The sequence below is a fragment of the Nuphar pumila genome, chromosome 15 (assembly GCF_984573655.1).
Source record: "Nuphar pumila chromosome 15, dmNupPumi1.hap1.1, whole genome shotgun sequence".
NCBI classification, from domain to species: domain Eukaryota; kingdom Viridiplantae; phylum Streptophyta; class Magnoliopsida; order Nymphaeales; family Nymphaeaceae; genus Nuphar; species Nuphar pumila.
The window spans coordinates 90,471,067-90,487,540 of NC_143263.1; the positions used below are offsets into that span (position 1 = coordinate 90,471,067).

General features: G+C 34.7%; 1 protein-coding gene across 1 annotated transcript in view; it reads right to left on the bottom strand.

The window, feature by feature from the left end:
- LOC149815970 (folate-sensitive fragile site protein) overlaps positions 1-16,474 on the bottom strand; it is a 77,734-nt gene that overhangs the window by 37,812 nt on the left and 23,448 nt on the right. Inside the window, exons 5-6 of the mRNA XM_089988443.1 lie at positions 14,728-14,767; positions 8,239-8,284 (exon numbers count right to left, since the gene is read on the bottom strand). Of these exons, the coding sequence (XP_089844569.1) occupies positions 8,239-8,284; positions 14,728-14,767 (86 nt within the window). The remainder of the gene's footprint in view (positions 1-8,238; positions 8,285-14,727; positions 14,768-16,474) is intronic.

Below are 16,474 nucleotides of genomic sequence, written 5' to 3' on the forward strand. Positions count from 1 at the left end.
AGGAAGCGTCTCGGAAGCGACCTAGGAAGCGTCTCAAAAGCGAGGGGGAAGCGAAAAAAATAAAAATAAAAAATAAAAAATACAAAAAAATTGAAAAAAACAGGGGAAGCGTGGGGGAAGCGTGATGGGAAGCGCGCTTCCCATTAAAGGGAAGCGCGTCCCCCATTAAAGGGAAACACGTCCCCCATTAAAGGGAAGCGCGCTTCCCAAAAAGGGGGGGACACTTCCCCCCACGCTTCGGAAGCGCGACGTTTCGCGCTTCCGAAGCGTGCTTCCCCTTTTAGCTAGGCGCTTCCGGTAACCCTGATCTAAACTGACAATAACAACCAGCTGCAACCATAAGAAGTACATATCCCTCACCTCACAAATGATTGTAAAATTGTAAACAACATCAATTTCAACAAGTGCACATAGCCCACCACATTGATAAAACAAAATCTCTTATCCAAAAAAAAAATTTACTCAAATAAGAAGGGAGAGTGGAGAAAACAAGAGAAGTAATAAAATTGTAACGAAGACCAACTGATGTCAATAAACAAGAAGATTGAAAACAATATTCAAAGCAATAAATTTTGCAATAATATGATATTTAATTCATAAGGACCAATATGATCACAAGCAAATAACAATTGAGTCATCACTAACAAAGATCGATACGAGCATCCAATAAATGACAATGGTCAAATAAGCAATTGAGTGATACAACTCACTCATAGAACCAAAGGTCAATCAACTGTTAGTCAGAGCAAAAAACAAGTCCCAATACGATACCCATAAACTTGGCAATCTATACTGACAAGAAGATAGAAGTGCACACATAACTCACCCCAACAACTAACTCTGGCTCCACAACACTGAGGTGCACATAACTCACCTCAAAAACAATAATAATGGATGTATCGAATAGAAAGGTGATGGAATAAACCAAAGCCAAAAGAAGGCAAAAAAAACCATGGAAATCAATTTCCAAAAAGAGACGTTATAGACAAAAGCCGAAAACAAAATTTCAAATCAAATTTCAATGATGCAAAGCAAATCACTTAAATCCTCATGATAGACCATAAACAAGACATTAAAAAGTTTCACAAACCTTATACAAGCAAAGGCAATCCAAGATGGATATGGACATGAGAGAAGTACTCGCAATCCCACAAGGCCAAAAGCATACCAATGAGAAAGTAATTGTTTTATTAATCAAGGATGTTCACAAAAGAAAGATCACAATTAATCCATACAAGACACAATGAAATGATTTTTAAGAGAGAAATAACATAAGGCTGTTAAAATGTAAAACTGTACACATATGTATATATAATAATATTATATTATTATATATATAAATACATTTTTCATTTCTTTCTTTTCTGTAATTTTTTTCCTTTATTTTTATTTTTTGTCTTTATGTCATCTAGTTCAGTTTGAACTAGAATGACTGTTGCTAGTCAAGTCCTGTCCAGACTTGACTAGCAATAGAGTTGTTGGACTGACACATTCCAACAGCTCTAAATAGAGTTGTTGGACTGTGTCCAACAGCTCTATTGAGTCCTCTTTCAGCTATGTATATAAAGGGGTGCAGCCTCTCTTGTATTTTATTTCAATGCTTCTTAAGCAATTGGTTTTTCATATCAATAAAGAATACATTTTGATTTTTATTTTGTTTCCAGTTATACCCTTTTTAAGGGTTATGCTTTAGTGTCATTCTTGACACTTGCCCTTGTTAATCTAAGCTCGTGTTTCGAAGATCCCCATTTCATTTCATGGTATCAGAGTTGCGGAAGTGCTAAATCTTGAGGAAAAGCTGCCTCGGTTTCCGTGCCCGTTTGCAAAAGTGTTCGCCACTTGAAGAGAAGTGTTTTATCACTTCATTAGAGAAGATTTCACATCTTGTTGTATTGTTTTTTTTTTCTTCTTTCTTTTTCATTTTCCTTCTTATTTCTCTTCTATCCCTATTCTTTCTCTCCTTGTAATCGATGGATGACAATGATAAAGTCACCATCATGCCTATGAAACTAAGTGATACGAACTATGTAACATGGGCTTCAATCATGAAGCACCATATATGGGGAAAAGGCTTATGGGGGATTGTGGATGGTTCCGATTCAGAACCTAAGCTATCTCTTACTAAAAAGGAGAGAGATAAAGAGGTCCCTCTATCGGAAGAAGAGAAAATCAAGGCTATTGCCTCATACGAGAAGAAATGGAAAGAATGGAGAATATCTCATGCGAAGATAATGTCATGGCCTATCAATAGCGTTGACATTAAAAAATGCTCAAGTCTTGCCAAATTTGATCATGCTGATAAAGCATGGAAATACCTTAAGAATATGTATTCCCTTAAAGATATTGCACACGTGTGCAACCTTCAAGAAAAAGTTCGAATGATGACACAAGGAGACAAAACTATTCGTGAATATTACAATGGGTTGTCCGAACTTTGGGAAGAACTTTCCCTTTTAGAACCAAAGTGGCATTGTGCCGAAGACATCGAGCTTCGTCAGAAACAACTCGATGCTGAACATTTTTACCAGTTTATCACTGGATTAAGGCCGGAATTTGAAACCATTAAATCGGCCCTACTTCACCGGGGAAAAATTCCTTCTATTGTTGAAACTATTGAAGAGTTAACAATGGAAGAAAATCGTCTCCGGAAAGGTTCTTTAAAAATTGAAGATGATTCCGTTTTAACCGTGTCTAGACCAGCGAATCATGTTCGATCATATAGGCCTCCTCACTTTAACCGACAAAATGGTGACTATGATAAGAAGAAAGTTATTTGTCATCACTGTCATGAACCGGGACACTACAGGCCACAATGTCCCAAACTTAAGGAGCTGAGAGAAAAAAGAGCTGCAATTGCTGGATCGGAGCCTAAAGATCAGGATGCACCAGTTTCCCTGGCCCAACTAATAGAGATTCTTCAGCCTCTCATCAAAGGTGCCTCTTCCTCATCTGAAGCTTCAACCGGCGCAGCAGCCTCATCTTTTCTGATCTAGGTAAAACTTCTTGGCTTCTTGACTCTGGTGCATCTTTTCATATGACCCCAAATAATCAAAGTCTATCCAAATGTGTTAAAAATAAAACAAGTGTGTCAAAGGTCTTTACTGCTGATGGGACTTCTCTTGAAATAGAAGGAATAGGAAATTTTGAAAAAAATTATAAAACAAAAAAAAAAATTATTCCAGAAATTAGACATGTTCCCAAATTAAATTTAAATCTTTTATCTGTATCTCAAATTTCTAATTATGGGTGTAATATTTCTTTGTCTTCTCATGGTTGTTGGGTACAGGATCGCCAGTCAGGCAAGCTGATTGGGGAAGGCCATAGAGAAGGAGGACTCTATTACATGGATTTTTTGGAAATGTCGAAGAAAGCTTTTTGTTATAATATTCAAAAAATAGAGTTGGAACTGTGGCATAAGAGACTTGGTCACCCACATATAGCCAAAATCCAACATTTTCCAAATCTAGGAAAATTTTGTAACTCTAAATCATTTGATTGTAAAGATTGTATTCTCGGCAAAATGAAAAGATTACCATTTCAGAACAGAACCTTTTTCTCTTCAAGACCACTTGAATTAATACACTCGGATGTTTGGGGTCATGCACCAGTAATTTCTAAAGGAGGATTTTTTTACTATGTTATTTTTGTCGATGATTTCTCCCAACATACGTGGATGTACTTTCTCAAACATAAGTCTGAAGTATTTTCATACTTTCAAACTTTTCATAATATGGTTAAAAACAAGTTTCAAAATGATATTACTATTTTTCGCACAGATTCAGGGGGAGAGTTTTTATCCACAGATTTTCAAAATTATCTTAAATTGCATGGCATCACACATCAAAGATCTTGTCCTTATACACCTCAACAAAATGGACTGGCAGAACGAAAACATCGTCATATTATAGAAACCACTAGGACTTTATTAATAGCAAATCAAGTCCCAAAAGACTTTTGGGCAGAAGCTGCCTTAACTGCCACCTATCTCATTAATAGGATGCCATCTTCTTCGTTACAAAATATCACTCCCATTGAAAAACTTATGAACATTTCTCCAGACTACTCTAGACTAAGAATATTTGGGTGCAAATGTTTCATATTTACTGACAAAAATGATAAACTTTCCCCTCGTGCGATTCCCTGTACCTTTTTAGGATATGCTGAAAACCAGAAAGGTTATAGACGTTTTGACTTCAAAAATAATAAACTATATGTGTCTAGAAATGTTTCCTTTCTTGAAAAGGAGAGCTTCTTTGATTTTAAAAAATTAAAAGACGTCACTGAGTACTCCTTTTTGCTAGATCTAATATCAACATCTGATGAATATGACCTTGATTGTAACTTTGATGATGATCAAAGAATTATTGATCTTAATGTTGAAAATGAAGAAGTTCATAAAGATACTAGTATTCAATATTCCAGGTGACAAGAGTCTAATCCTCCATGTGCACTTGAAAAATATTCTAACATTCCAACTAGACAATCATCCCGAATCTCGAGGCCTCCAGGAAAGTTTGTATCATACGAGTCTTTCTCACCCACATATAGGGCAGTTATTGCATTAATTCACTCATATGAAGAACCATCCACATATTTTCAAGCAAAAAATGATATCAAATGGATAGAAGCCATAAAAGTTGAATTAGATGCACTTGAAAAGGCTTCTACATGGAATATTCAAGATCTTCCTTCAGGGAAGAAAACTATAGGATGTCGATGGGTTTATAAAATTAAAACCAAGAGTGATGGTACTCTTGAAAGATATAAAGCACGTTTAGTAGCCAAAGGTTATACCTAAGAATATGGGATTGATTATGAAGAAACTTTTGCTCCAGTGGATCGTATGACTACTGTCCGAACCTTAATTGCCTTAGCTTCTATCAAAAAATGGTCTATTTTTCAAATGGATGTCAAAAATGCTTTTTTAAATGGAAAGCTAATTGAAGAAGTATACATGGAACCCCCTCCTGGTCTAAGTATTCCTAAGGGTAAAGTCCTTCGCTTAGAAAAAGCTCTTTATGGACTTAAACAAGCACCAAAAGCTTGGTATGATAGGTTTAGTCGAGTTATGATTGATATTGGTTTTCAATTCTGTTTAACTAACACTGCTTTGTTTATTAAGAATTCTGATGCAGGGATCATTGTGCTTCTTCTCTATGTGGATGATATGATCATCACCGGAAGCGATAAACAGGGAGTTGAAACAATCAAAACACTTCTTAAATCTCATTTTGAAATGACTGATTTGGGCTTGTTGAGATATTTTTTAGGCATTGAAGTTGCTTATTCTCCTAGAAGATATTTATTATCTCAGACTAAATTTGCTTTTGATATTGTTTTCAGATCTGGTATTACTGATGATAAGAAAGTTGACACTCCAGAAGTTGTTAATGTTAAAATGAAGATTGATGATGGAGAACTTCTTGCAGACCCTACTCCTTACAGACAGCTTGTCGGGGCACTTTCCTATCTATCCATTACCAGACCAGATATAGCACATGTTGTTCATACAGCAAGTCAATTTCAACATGCTCCTACTTCTGTTCATATGGGAGCAGTCATGCGTATTATCAGATACATCAAGTCCTCTCTTTCACGAGGACTTTTCTTATCTTCCTCCCCTTCTCTTGATTTAATTGCATATATTGATGCTGATTGGGGAGGTGATCCCAATAACAGACACTCAACCACTGGCTTTTGTGTCTTTTTAGGGGAATCATTGATCTCGTGGAGGTGTAAAAAGCAACAGAAGGTATCTCTCTCATCCACCGAAGCTGAATACAGAGCCATGGCAACCACGACCATGGAAGTAGTTTGGCTCCGACGACTGCTTGCTGACATGGGAGCTGAAGCAACAAAAGCTTCACAAATGTGTTGTGACAACAAAAGTGCGATCTACATTGCCAGTAACAGAACATTCCACGAACGCACCAAACACATCGAAATGGATTGTCACTACGTCAGAGAGGAATATCTACACGGGATAATTGATCTGCCATATGTCACTTTAGAATATCAGTTAGCAGACTTCTTTACAAAGCCTCTCGCTGCTCCCCGATTTCACTTTCTCTTAGACAAACTTTCGCTCATTGTACCGTAAGTTTGAGGGAGAGTGTTAAAATGTAAAATTGTACACATATGTATATATAATAATATTATATTATTATTATATATATATATATACATTTTTCATTTCTTTCTTTTCTGTAATTTTTTTCCTTTATTTTTTTTTTTTTGTCTTTATGTCATCTAGTTCAGTTTGAACTAGAATGACTGTTGCTAGTCAAGCCCTGTCCAGACTTGACTAGCAATAGAGCTGTTGGACTCACACAGTCCAACAACTCTTAATAGACCTGTTGGACTGACACATTCCAACAGCTCTAAATAGAGTTGTTGGACTGTGTCCAACAGCTCTATTGAGTCCTCTTTCAGCTGTGTATATAAAGGGGTGCAGCCTCTCTTGTATTTTATTTCAATGCTTCTTAAGCAATTGGTTTTTCATATCAATAAAGAATACATTTTTATTTTTATTTTGTTTCCAGTTATACCCTTTTTAAGGGTTATGCTTTAGTGTCATTCTTGACACTTGCCCTTGTTAATCTAAGCTCGTGTTTCGAAGATCCCCATTTCATTTCAAAGGCCACTAAGGCAAAAACACATGCCACACAAAAACTATGAAAAACATACAAGCATAATATTTTGAAATTCACAAAGGACCAAATCCTATGGAGAAACATATCCATATATAGCAATTTGTAAGAAATCACCAGGAGTCAACAAAAAACTTCCAATAAGGTACTAAAATACCCAAAACAATAATAAATACACATTTCAAAGGGACAAGTCCATACAAGAGCCATTAAAAGAGAGTTCAACACAATACACCATTAAAAAGATTTTGCAAAAAATAATTGATAAAATAATATATCAATACCAATAACTGAGTAAGAACATTCATAAAATATTAATCCAATAGGCGAATACTCCAATGACTTCAAAAAAACATGATTTAAAGAAGACTTAAAAATAGTTTGAAAACACAACCATTTTTAACACATTTCAAAGATCCATAAAAATTTTCATGCCCAATGCATGATACAAGAAATAGCCACTACAAAAGGATTTTGAAAAATATCATAAGTACATCTTAAACGAAAGATCAAAAATAGGATACATACCAAAACATGAGAACTTGAATCCAAGCCATATATCAATCAAGTATTACTCATGAAGCACGAACTTGAACAAGATGCCAAGAAGAAATTTCTTAGATACCATGTTACGAAATGGCACGAAACCCAAGATACAAAAATTATACCCAAATCCTATTAGATAAATGAAACCCAAATGCCATAGCACAATGCATTTGGAGATAGACATCACATAGACAAAAGAAGGAGAGTAGAGATGTACAAAATACATTTAATCCTCACTACAAACACACTCATACACACACCTAAACTACCCATCACTCTCTCACATACAAATGCACACACCACCCATATTTATAGGAAGAAGAAGAGGAAAGAAAAGAGAGAGACTAACCCAACAGCTAGTTGGGAGAGGTCCAATGGCTAGTTGGTCAGCCCAAGTTGACTAACAAAAGAAATAATAAAAAAACTAAATAATACAAAAAAATAGTCATTTTAAATAATGACCAATAAAAATAAAAATTCCTATGTTACCCCTACATGTATAATTTGAGTGTATTCAATCTAAAGACCAAATACCTAAACCTAATAGGTACACCAAGGATATACATAAAATACAAAAAGAATACAAAAATTACAAATACAAAGAAAGTACCAATATGTATACCACGGTAAGTACAACACAAAAGATACATTTATCTTAACGGAAGGTTGGAAAGGAATAACTAATGCAACCTTCAAAGGGAAGTCCGGGCAACCTCCATCCATTTATGATAGAGTCCAGATTGATTACTGGTTGGATCAGTTATTGTTGTGTGAAATGGGCTTTCCATCACCATTGTTTAGGTCTCAGTTACATCATGCTCTTTTTACATACCTATCCATGTTCTCTTGGGCTACACCTTGTAATCCAACCTTAAATTATTTATACGAAATTTTCTTTTGGCATTCAAAAAAAGAAACTAAAGAATGTAAGCAGTTAAGCTATGAATATGGATGGACACGCACCAGGCAAAATATCTGTGAATCGATGGGTAAAGCACAACATAGTAAAAAACTAAAAATATAACTGCGTTATTCTGTTCACCTTTTCCAGATATGACTTCGTTTTCTGTTCTCCATCTTAGACCAATCTGTGAAAACAAAAGTTATATTCAGTAATCCAATAATACTCATGCATATGGAAAAATTATAATTACAAGTAAACATAGACAAACTGCAGTAAGTGAGAAAACTTTCAGGTATCAGAAGAAGGCAATAAGGACGGGATCAAGAGGTCTGCATTTAGTCAAAAATACTTGCTTCACATCTTTCCGCAGTCAGTGACATACTATTCTCCATTTTGTCAGATCTGCCCTTTCCCCTCTTTGACTTGTTAAGATAGCATATATATATATATAGGTAAATGCTCTATATGGATATTTTTGTCATTTCACTCGTAATAAAACTGTATTAAAACAGTTCTTTTTGCTTTTTTTTTAAATGTAATTTTAGAGGACCAATGGGGGCTCTATGGTCAAAATAACCATAGAGTCGTTGGGGCTCCCAATGGTCAGAAATATGACCGTTGCAAGCTCCCAATGGTCCCCTACTCCTCTCTTTTGTTGTATATATATGGGGTATGTTTCCCTCTTTTGTATTATGCTTGTATTAAGCACTTGATCAATAAAGGCTTATAATTTTTTACTTTTTTGTGTATCTTTTATTTGCCTTATTGATCTTTGTATTGTCCCATAGAGGACTTCTGCATGTGCACTTGTATGATTGTAATCTTGTAAGCCTTTAAGTGACTAGTGTTTTTGTGCTTCCGCATACTTCATTACATGGTATCAGAGTCATATTGTTCTTGGACGAGAAAGGTTGTCGTCAAGTGATTGTGCTTGTAACATCATCCTCTCTTTTTCACTTTCTCCCTCTCTTGCTCACGCCATGGAAACCAAGATTGATCTCTCCTTCAAGCTCATTGGTAAAAATTACATGATGTGGGCTTTCACCATGAAAAACAATATCACAGGGAAAAGGCTTTGGGGTTATGTGATGGGCACTATTCCTGAACCCCAACTCAAGCTTACAAAAATAGAAGGAGGTCAAGATAAAGGCCTAGAGGGATATGCTCATACTAAGGCTATTAAAAATCATCATAAAGTGAAAGATTAGAAGAGCAACCATGCAAAAATTCTTGTATGATTTATGAACAGCGTCGAACTTAAGATATGTGCTAACATTGTAAAATTCTGCAAAGCCAATGAAGCTTGGTTTTTTATAAAGGGTATGTATACCCAAAAGGATCTTGCAAGAGCATATTTCTTGCAAAAAAAGGTTAGGACTACCAAACAAGGTGAAATGAGTATCCAAGACTATTATAGTGCTTTAAATCCCCTATGGGAAAAACTAGCACTCTTAGAGCCTAAGTGGGTTGCTATTGAAGATGTAGAACTTAGGCAAAAACAAATGGAATAAGATAGATTTTTTCAATTCCTATTTGGGCTTCGTCCCGAATTTGAGCAAGTTATATCTTCTCTCCTACATAGATCTACTCCTCTTCCTTTAGAAGATGCTATTGCCGAAATCATCCAAGAAGAAACTTGCCTTGGTATGAGTAAAAGTTATGATGAAGTCTTGGCCGTATTTAAACCCAGCAACCATGTCAAGACCTATAAGCCTACACACTTTGGGAGGCAAAATAACTATAATGATAACTATATTGGAGGAAGAAAAATGATTATTTGTCATTATTGTAATGTGTCGGGCCACATTAAACCTGCTTGCCCTAAGTTAAATGGAACACTCAAGTATAAGATTGCTTCCGTTGAAGAATCTATTCCAAGAAAGAAGAAGGCAAAAATGGAGAGGATCTTAAAGACACATTTAACAAATATCCATGGCACTTCAACAAATTCTCAAAGCAACTTCTAATATCAGGTGTCGTCATTGCCTCTGCATCCTCACCATGAGAATGTTTTATCCAATATATGCACCAATTCAAATTTATCTTGTGTTTCTACGGTCAATGGAACCATTTTTAAAATTAAGAGTATAAGAACATTAAATTCTAAAAAAAAATAAAATTTTTGTTGTTCCAAAAGTTAGAGTTGTTTCCAAAATAAATTTAAATCTTTTTTTGGTTTCTCAAATTACCGACCATGGATGTGAAATATCTTTTTCATCTAATGGTTGCTTTGTGCAGGATCTCCAATCCGAGAAGCGGATTGGGCAAGGCCATAGGAAAAGAAATCTTTACTTTATGGACTATTTGTCTCTTCCTCTAAACTCTTTTTGTACTTTGTCCAAGATAAAGGTATTGAAACTTGGCATAAAAGACTTGGACATCCAAGCTATTCTAAAATGTATCTTTTTTCTTTTAGGAACAAATTTTATAATAAAAAAGATATGACTTGCAAAGATTATATTCTTGAGAAAATGAAATCTATTTCATTTCCAAATAGAACATTTGTCTCAACAAGACCTTTTGAATTGGTGCAATCGGATGTATGGGGTCCTTCTCCGGTCATATCTAAAGATGGTTACTCGTATTATGTGACTTTTATTGATAACTTTACTAGATATGCATTGGTTTACTTTCTTAATCTTAAGTCGGAAGTTTTCTCATTCTTTAAAGAATTTCACATGAAAGTTAAGAATCAATTTCAAAGCAATATATCTATTTTTAGATCGGATTCGAGTGAGGAATATCTATCTAATGATTTTCAAAACTATCTAAAAACTAAATGGAGTTTGTCATCAAAGATCTTGCCCTAGGACGCCACAAAAAAATGGGCTAGCAGAAAGAAAACATAAGCATATAATAGAAACCGCTAGAACCTTACTTATTTCTAAAAATATTTCCAAAAGTTTTTTATCCAAAGTTGTTTTAACTTCCACTTATTTAATAAATCAAATGTCATTATCCATTTTGAAAAATATCTCTCCTTATAAAAAACTTCTCAAAATAACACTCGACTTCAATCGTTTGCGATTTTTTGTTGTAAATGTTTTGTGCCTTTACACAAAAGAGACAAGTTATCTCCAAAAGCAATTGAATGTGTTTTCATTAGATATTATGAAAATAAAAAAGGATATAGATGCTTTGATTCCAAAAATAACAAATTATATGTTTTCAAAGATGTGATATTCTTAGAAGATGAAAATGGTTTTGAAGAATATGATAAGAGGGAGAAAATTGACTATATGTTTTTGTATGATCTCTCCCCAAGGAAAGATATACATGCTAATGATGACTCTTTCAATCATTATGAAATTATAGATGATATCAATCATGAATACTCTAATATTGGAACATCACCAAGTAGTGATGACATCATTAATAGTTCTAAAAATATTTAAGTTTATACCCGGCATGAGCAAAATAATTCTACTAGTGCCTTAGAAAAAATTTCTCAATATAGTGAACATGTACTCCTCTTAGAAGATCTAGTAGAGAATCTATTCCACAAAATAGGTTTGTTTCTTACGAGACATTATCTCCTAATTATAGGACTTGCTTAATAACTTTACATTCACATCATGAGCCTTTACATTATAATGAAGCTAAAAATGTTCTTCATTGGATTGAATCCATGAACATAGAACTAGATGCTCTTAGGAAAGCAAAAACTTGGGAAGTAGTTAAGTTACCTTCAAATAAGAAACCCATTGGATGTCGATGGGTTTTTAAAGTTAAAACCAAGAGTGATGGAGCTTTAGATACATAAAGCAAGGTTAGTAGCTAAAGGATACTCCCAAGAATATGGAATTGACTATGAGAAGACTTTTGCACTTGTAGCTAGAATGACTAGTGTTAGGACACTAATAGCCTTTGCATCAACTAAAAAATGGCCTATATACCAATTTGATATTAAAAATGTTTTTCTTAATGGAAAACTAAATGAAGAAGTCTATATGGATCCTCCGTCAGGATTTGATATTGAAAAAGGAAAATCTCTTAAACTTTTAAAGGCTCTGTATGGTCTTAAACAGGCTCCCAAGGCCTGGCATAATAAATCCAGTAATGTTATGATTAATTTGGGTTTTCGTTCATGCTATACTAACACTGTTTTCTTTGTGAAAAATACAGATACTAGCATTGTTATTCTTCTACTTTACGTAGATGATATGATTATAACAGGGAACAACAAAAAGAGAGTTAGTAATGTTAAAAATGTGTTAAAAGATAATTTTGATGTGTCTGACCTAGGATTCTTAAGATATTTTTTAGGAATTAAAGTTGCATATTCTCTCAGAGGGTATATACTTTCTCAAATAAAACTTCTTGTAGATATATGTGTTAAATCTGACATTCCAAATGATAAGAAATTAGAAACTCCTGAAATGGTGAATGCTAAATTAAGACTTGAATATGAGACTCTTATTGAAGACCCCACACCTTACAGACAGCTAATTGGGTCTCTCACTTATATATCTATCACCAAACCAGATATCGCTCATGTTGTTAACTCTGCTAGTCAGTTTCAACATGCTCCCACAACGGTACACATGAGTGTTGTATTAAGGATCGTCAGATATACCAAAAATACCATAACTAAAGGGCACTTTCTATCCTCATCCTCATCTTTAAATTTACTTGCTTATACTGATGCTGATTGAGGAGAAAATCTCAATGATAGAATCTCAACTACTGGTTTTTGTGTCTTTTTAGGAGATTCTCTGATTGCCTGGAGATGCAAGAAGCAACAGAAGGTTTCATTAATTTCCACTGAAGCAAAATACAGAGTTATGGCAGCTAAAACTATGAAACTTCTATGGTTAAGAAATCTTCTCAGAGATATGAGTGTTGACGCCTCCAAACCTTTGAAGATGTGTTGTGATAATAAAAGTGTAATTTACATTATCAGCAACCATACCTTTCATGAGCGCACCAAGTACATCGAGATAGACTACCATTATGTTCATGATGAATTCCTGAGATGAACTATTGAGTTGTCTTTTGTCATTTCAAAATTCTAACTTGCAGACTTCTTTACTAAACCTCTTGTTGATCCACGTTTCCTTTTCTTTCTCAACAAACTTTCATTGTTTACACCGTAAGTTTGAGGGGGGCATTTAGATAGTATATGTATATATATATATAGGTAAATGCTCTATAGGGCATTTTTGTCATTTCACTCATGTAATAAAATTGTTTATTAAAATAGTTATTTTTCCTTTTCTTATTTTTTATTTTTTAAATGTAATTTTAGAAGACCATTGGGGTCTCTATGGTCAAAATGACCATGGAGCCGTTGGGGCTCCCAACGGTCAGAAACATGACCGTTGGGAGCTCCCACTTGTCCCCTACTCCTCTCTTTTGTTGTATATATATGGGGTATGTTCTCTTTTGTATTATGCTTGTATTAAGCACTTGATCAATAAAGGCTTATATTTTTTTACTTTTTGTGTATCTTTCACTTGCCTTATTGATCTTTGTATTATCCTATAGGACTTCTGCATGTGCACTTGTATGATTGTAATCTTGTAATCCTTTAAGTGGCTAGTGCTTTCGTGCTTCCACATACTTCATTACATGACTTCCTACATAAACATGGAGTTATTTTACCACAGAAAATACTTTCAGTTACATATAGGCCAGCCTTATTGCAATCTAAACCAAATTGATGAGATAAGCATGAGCTGCTAAAACAACTTCAAACACTAATACGCAAATCAACCATACAATACAAACAGGATCACAGGACAATCAGATGAGGCAACTTATTTTGTGCATGAGCTATCAACAGTACTGAGATGATCAGCCAAGATGTAACTTGCATCACACATGAAGTGCAGATATCCAGTTTAGCTGCTATTAGCAGTGCTGAACCAAGTAGCATGTTGGCATGGAGGCTGACTCCTAGCTGACCTCAGGAAATACCTCGCAAGAATAGCATCCAATACAATGGTTTATATAGCAAGCACATCAACAACTTGCAAAGTGCATGAGAAAACACTTATCCACTAGGATGCTCAAAATCATCTAACTTGAGTCAACACATTGCAAATTCTCTGTTGGGCTTTGAGATTTTATGGAGAAAAAAATGCTTCCCTAGATGTAGATCAAACTCATCACCTTCAGTCTCAACTAACACTCCCTATAAAACCTGGACAACCATGCCATTAGCAAAGCAGCATAGCTGAGGGTCATCTTTACTAATCTCTCAGTTTAATAGTATGTACATGTAAAGATGATAATGATGACAAAGTTATTAATGGATTACAATCTGTTAATCAACTTAAATCAATCCATCACTTTAAGATGTCTAAAGTTCAAGTTCATATAACTGTTATGAAACCTTTGCATGTGGTCCTTCTCAATAATTTATAGCCTAAGTTTTATTACAGAGAGTTCCTACTTACACTAACTTTGATGCATTTTTTAACAAGTGAAGACTGGCGAGGGCAGCATACACCCTGAAGAAACACACTAGTAGAAGAATTCAGGATGCAAATATTGAAACCTAGAAATCATCTCCTTGAGGTATGTAAATAGATTAAGAGAAACAAATTGTAAAAACCAAATCTCTTGTAATATACGGACAATAGAATTTGTTCAACCCGTGTTAGACAGGGAAGAGTACTTTACCTTACCATTCCTGTATTGTGACATGTCAGCAATGCAAAATCTATATCACAGTCAAGGTTGTAGCAACAAAGCGTCACTCGTTTCGGTTCAAATATTTTATTACAAAAGAAATTGTTGGAATGAAGAGATTAACAATGTTTATGTTAAAAAGATAAAGAAGTGGAAAGACAGATATACATGCAAAAACGCACACACACTCACATACACATTTATGTGTATATCCATCAACTACTAAAGTGGTGTGGTCTTGTGCAAATTTGGTTTGCTATGTTAAAATCTAAAGTATGAGATAAATGACTTTTTGATTATTAATATTATCTAGCATTTCTTTTGGGGGAGTTAGAGTCAGTTACATCCTTTTAAAAATGTAAGCATGTGCGCATGCATGCACAACGAGAGAGAGAGAGAGAGAGAGAGAGAGAGTATTTTATTAAAGGCAAAAATAGAGTTGGTCGCTTCTCTCTTTCTCATGCATTGTTCTTTATGCATTTGTTTTCCTTTGGTAAAGATGAAAGGTGTTTTTTTTACATCAAATTAACTTCGTAAATCAAGCTTAACATACCGAGATACACCTTTGAGATTAAGAATCAAATCATCCATCTGTAGACACCTCAGTTTTGATCAATAGAAGTTTCTAAACTGGATCTTTGTATTGCTTTCCCTGAACAAGGTGTTCTAAGTTGAAAATGAGGCAAATGCTACTTTAGGTGCAATCTTGATCATCAAATTGATCCTTTGAAGGTTTGCACCTAAACTACAAATCAAAGTACAAGTTGTGCCTTTCAATGCAATAAGAATCACCTTAACATCAAGATTAAAATTATGGCCAAAAGAAGTTGAATAGCCTTGATGACAAAGCAGAAATCCTTAAGCATAATTGATAAATGAGATTTATCATTAAAGAATTTAAATGGTTGCTTTTTTCCTCATTTGTTATTGAACAAATCTTGATTTGTTGTCAAGGAATAGCTTTTATTGTTAAGAAACTCCTTTATCATTAAAGGAATTTTTTCATCATTAAAGAAGTTTTTTTTTATAAAAGGATTTCTGATTTATCATTAAAGAAGGTTTTTTTTTGTTAAAGGATTTCTGATTTATCATTAAAGAGACCTTCAGAAATCTCTTTTATAGTTAAAGGGACTTCATCTATCATTAAAGAGGGTCCCTTTTATCATCAAAAGGTTCTTGATCTATTGCTAAGGGAACAACAACAACAACAACAACTACGCCTTCATCCCAAAACAATTGGGGTCAGCAATATGAACCAACAAAGAAAATCATTTTGGGTCTTCCACATGAATCCTTTTCCTCCATTCATTTCTATCCAATGCCATGTCCTCGGTGAGGTTCAAAGCATTCATATCCTTTCCTATCACCTCCATCCATGTCTTCCTAGGCCTACCCCGACCTCTTTTAACTAATATATTTTCCCATTTCTCCATCCTTCTAACTGGAGCATCATTAGGCCTTCGTCGAATATGTCCAAACCACCGTAAACGATTCTCTCTCATCTTATTTTCAATGGGTGCAACGCCTACCTTCTTACGTATCTCCTCGTTCCGAATCTTATCTTTTATTGTATTTCCACACATCCATCTCAGCATACGCATCTCAGCTACACTCATTTTTTGAATATGATGTCTCTTGGTAGCCCAACATTCCGTACCATATAGTAAAGTGGGCCTAATAGTCGTCCTATAAAACTTTTCCTTCAACCGCAATGGCATTCTACGATCGCACAACACTC